This window comes from Octopus bimaculoides, chromosome 11 (assembly GCF_001194135.2).
Source record: "Octopus bimaculoides isolate UCB-OBI-ISO-001 chromosome 11, ASM119413v2, whole genome shotgun sequence".
NCBI lineage: Eukaryota > Metazoa > Mollusca > Cephalopoda > Octopoda > Octopodidae > Octopus > Octopus bimaculoides.
Genome location: NC_068991.1, coordinates 42594081 through 42598506, shown reverse-complemented (window position 1 = coordinate 42598506; position 4426 = coordinate 42594081). Strand labels below are relative to the sequence as shown.

The window sequence follows — 4426 nt, the reverse complement described above, 5'->3', positions numbered from 1 at the left end:
ACACATATCTGCATATGTGTTCTTGTGTGTGTGCACATCCATACATACAAACATGCTACATAGTTCCAAAACACACACACACACAGACATGCACACACAAGGAGACAGAGGTGCATACATATACAAACACATGCTCACACACACACATACCATAAATAATACACAAACACGGACATGCAAGCACATGAATATGCAGAATACATACATACAGATGCACACACATACATACATATATACATGCATGCATGCATAGGCACACACACACACACTGACCCACACACATGCACACAAACAAACAAAAAGGAGCGCAGTGTAAATAACGGACAGAGTCAAGTCTATTGAAAAGGTTGCAAGACGCAACGAAAATTCTAGGAAAATAAAAATAAAGAATAAGTGGAAACTTTACCGGTGACTGTGTTACATTATAAGGCACAAAAAGAAAATGACTCTCCCCAGACACAACAGAATATATATATATATATATATATATATTATATATATTATATATATCGTTTGAGCAATGGAAAGTGCTTGCTCTACAAATTGAAACATCAAGAGCTGGAATGCTTTGGTTTTTCTCTGATAAGAAGAACTTTGATCAAGACCAATAGGTGCAGGAGTGGCTGTGTGGTAAGTAGCTTGCTTACCAACCACATGGTTCCGGGTTCAGTCCCACTGTGTGGCACCTTGGGCAAGTGTCTTCTACTAACAGCCTCAGGCCAACCAAAGCCTTGTGACTGGATTTGATAGACGGAAACTGAAAGAACCCCGTTGTACACACACACACACATATATGAGTGGTTGGCGTTAGGAAGGGCATCCAGCTGTAGAAACTCTGCCAAATTTAGATTGGAGCCTGATGTTGCCATCCGGTTTCACCAGTCCTCAGTCAAGTCGTCCAACCCATGCTAGCATGGAAAGCAGACGTTAAACGATGATGATGATGATATATGTATATGTATATGTTTGTGTTTCTGTGTTTGTCCCTCCACCATCGCTTGACAACTGATGTTGGTGTGTTTATGTCCCCGTAACTTAGCAGTTCAGCAAAAGTGACTGATTGAATAAGTACTAGGCTTACAAAAGAATAAGTCCTGGGGTCAATTTGTTCAACTAAAGACGGTGCTCCAGCATGGCTGCAGTCAAAGGACTGAAACAAATAAAAGAATATATATATATGTTTATAGGTGTGGGCATGGCTGTGTGGTAAGAAGTTTGATTCTGGGTTCAGTCCCACTGGGTGTCACCTTGGGCAAGTGTCTTTTATTTACCTAACTGAAGTCTGGTGAATGTCTTCCAGAGGGCTGACCAAAGCCTTGTGAGTGGATTTGGTAGGTGGAAAAAGAAAGAAGCCCATCATGTATATATATATATATATATATATATAATTTTCCAGTAAATTTTGTAATCGTTACCAATATAGCATAAGACTTCACCCCAAAGGATCATTGATTAGATTCCTTAAGGTTCGTTCTCATTGTTTCCTTTTAAATATACAAATTTGAAACCTTGGAAATATATATATATATGTATATATACATGCATGTGTGCACGGAATGTTTACATCCCACATCCTTGTCTGAAGGCATTGAACACAATGATATGTTGACATTTCCTGTCAGTAATTCATCCTCTAACTCTGCACTTTTGAAAACAAGTAGAACAATAAAAGCTCTACTGGTAAACAGGTTAGGGTTAGTGACAATGGTTTTGTCTATAATCTACCATGTCTGATTATTGAGCTGCTCATTGTTTGAAGGACTAGGGAATATAGTGCCTTACCTAGAAACAAGTGATGGTTGGTGACAGGAAGATCATCGAGCCATGAGAAAACTGTTTCAAATAATTTCATCCGACCTATACCTACATGGAAAAATGGATGTTAGAATGATGATGATGATAGTGATGGTGATGATAATAATAATGATGATGATGATGATGAAAATTATATAGATATTGAAAAATTATTATGGGAATTTGGTGACTGTAGTAGTGTTTTATTGCCCAGTATTTAATTAGCATTGCACTTGAGTGCATATTTTTTTTTTAGACAAGGATATTGTTCAACTAGCTTTATCTTATCAAAATAAACAATAAGATAAATAACAGTTTATTTTAACTAGGCACATGATTCATTTTTGTAATAGAGGGAATATATAGTTTATTGAATACTGTTTGGTATAAAACTGGTGCTTAATTTCATCTAGGAAGGATGGCAAGGTATAGTTTGGTCCTCAGGTGAATGACGCATCAAGTTAGATACAATAACATCGCCATTCTGATGGTTGACCTTTTGCAATGTTGTAAAACCATTGATTGTTTGTTGTGTGTATATATATATTTTTGTCTTTGTTTTTCTGTTATGTGTCCTCTTTCTGAATATATGTGGCTGACTTTAGCTCTGAAGCTATTCAGTAGAACTGAGCACTTAATATATTTTCATCGGAATATTTGTGTATACAAGTGAACATTTTAAATTTACTCTCTTTGTTGTCAGTGACCTGTTTTTCATGCTATCTCAACTGTGCTACTGTAATCAGCTGATTACAATCTACCTCAAAATATGTCCAAAATGTAAGAAAGTACGTTAAAAATCACTGACAATCTGTTTTGTCCTGTTTATCATATGTAGCTTGTACTAGTTCAGTGCTTATTATAAACATTTATAGAACTTCTCCATTGTAATGAGCGAGGTTAATTGGCAAGATGACTTCGTCTTGTATATCTCAGATGTTCCAGACTTGGAGAGTGTGACAGACTCACCAATGACACGGTCATTTGTCAATGTTGATGCGAATGCAAACAGTTTAGATATGGTTGATACATCACCAGAAAAGGCTGTGATAAACATGGAATCTTTGTCAAACAATCCACATGACCAAGTGAATGCATCTCAGCTGGAAATCCGTCTTCTTCATAGTGAGATTGAAACTTTGAATAACGAAATGGCATCAATGGTAAATCGTGCTAAATCTTCAGAAAATGGTACGTATCTTTCCATGGTGAAAATATTTTCTTTCTATTCTTTTATTTATCTTAAGCTAAACAATTCTCTTTGAAGAGGAGAAAAAGATATAGAAAATGAACATGCCCTCAGTGTATTTATTCCTGGCAAGCTGGTCTAAAACATTACCTGTTGATCTGGAATTTAACGTTCTGACCTAGAGCAACAGTTTTGAGTTCTAATTCATATTATGTTCTATTGTGGATATATTATTTCATTGTTATTATTTGCAATCTATAAACCTCTTTTTTTTTTTTCAGAGCTCAATAGTCACTGTTTGAATACTATGTGTTCTATAATTACAATAATAAATTTGAATCCTAGTCTAATTTAATTGTGGTCCTTAATTGAAGTTATGGCTTAATTATTTTCTTACCATTCATATTTCTGGAAATCTACTTGTTTAAATATGAAAATAAAGCGTTTCTGTGCTTGTGGAACGTGTGTGTGTGTGTGTGTGCATGCACATGAGTGGGTTCATGCTTATTTGCATATTTATTTTTTGGAGCCCTCTTGTTCACCAGTGTTGAGTTGTATCAGGCTCCAGATCTTCCTGGAAGGAATCCTCATTGCTATTATTCATTTCACAAATCTGAATAGATAAAAAATAAGGTTCTACCCGCCTTAATCTATAGTAACTAAATTTCTCTCCTAAGCAGGATTTGTTTAGTATAAAGTCTCTTGTCCAGTTATTTACTGTCTAATTACATCTGAAATTTAATATAGAAAATTTTTATCTTTCATTTTTGTGATTGAAAATGTTGATCTCATTTATTTATCTTTTAAGATAGTTTCATCATTAAGTAAAGTTGAAACTTGTAAGTTCAAATCCCTGGATCTAGCATAGTGTCTTACTAGTAAAATGCTATGCTTATCATAGAAGCAGTGTGAGCACTACCCTTTAAACCTCAGTACTCACTTCCACTTCATAATTTGAGGGGTTAATACTTAAGAAAGGGTATCCAGATATAACATGCAGATCACATCATTGAATTAAGCCATGTTAGTGCAGAAAAATCCAAAAACATATTTGTATGTGTATTGTATATGTACATTGTGTGTGTGTCACTTTTTTATTTATTAAAACACTCACTGGATGGAAGGAACAGGTTTCCACTAAAGTGCTATCATTGAAACAATAATCATTTCCATGGCAGTCTGGCATATTTTTATTGTTCTGCTGACAGACTGTATTTTGTTGTGTGTGTGGGTTAGCAGTTCACTCTCTCTTTCTTCAAACACACACACACACATATATAATATATATATATATGTATAATATATATATATGTATAATATATATATATATATATATATATATACATACATACACACACATTTGTATAATATAGTATGTATATGTGTAATATATATACTTACATACAGACACACATATGTGTGTATATGTATGATATATATATA

The 4426-nt window shown here is 34.4% G+C and overlaps 1 protein-coding gene across 1 annotated transcript in view; it reads left to right on the top strand.

The window, feature by feature from the left end:
- The window catches only part of LOC106879675 (golgin subfamily A member 5), a 34433-nt gene that overhangs the window by 11522 nt on the left and 18485 nt on the right, over window positions 1-4426 (top strand). Inside the window, exon 2 of the mRNA XM_014929347.2 lies at window positions 2731-2985. Coding sequence (XP_014784833.1) covers window positions 2731-2985 — 255 coding nt within the window. The remainder of the gene's footprint in view (window positions 1-2730; window positions 2986-4426) is intronic.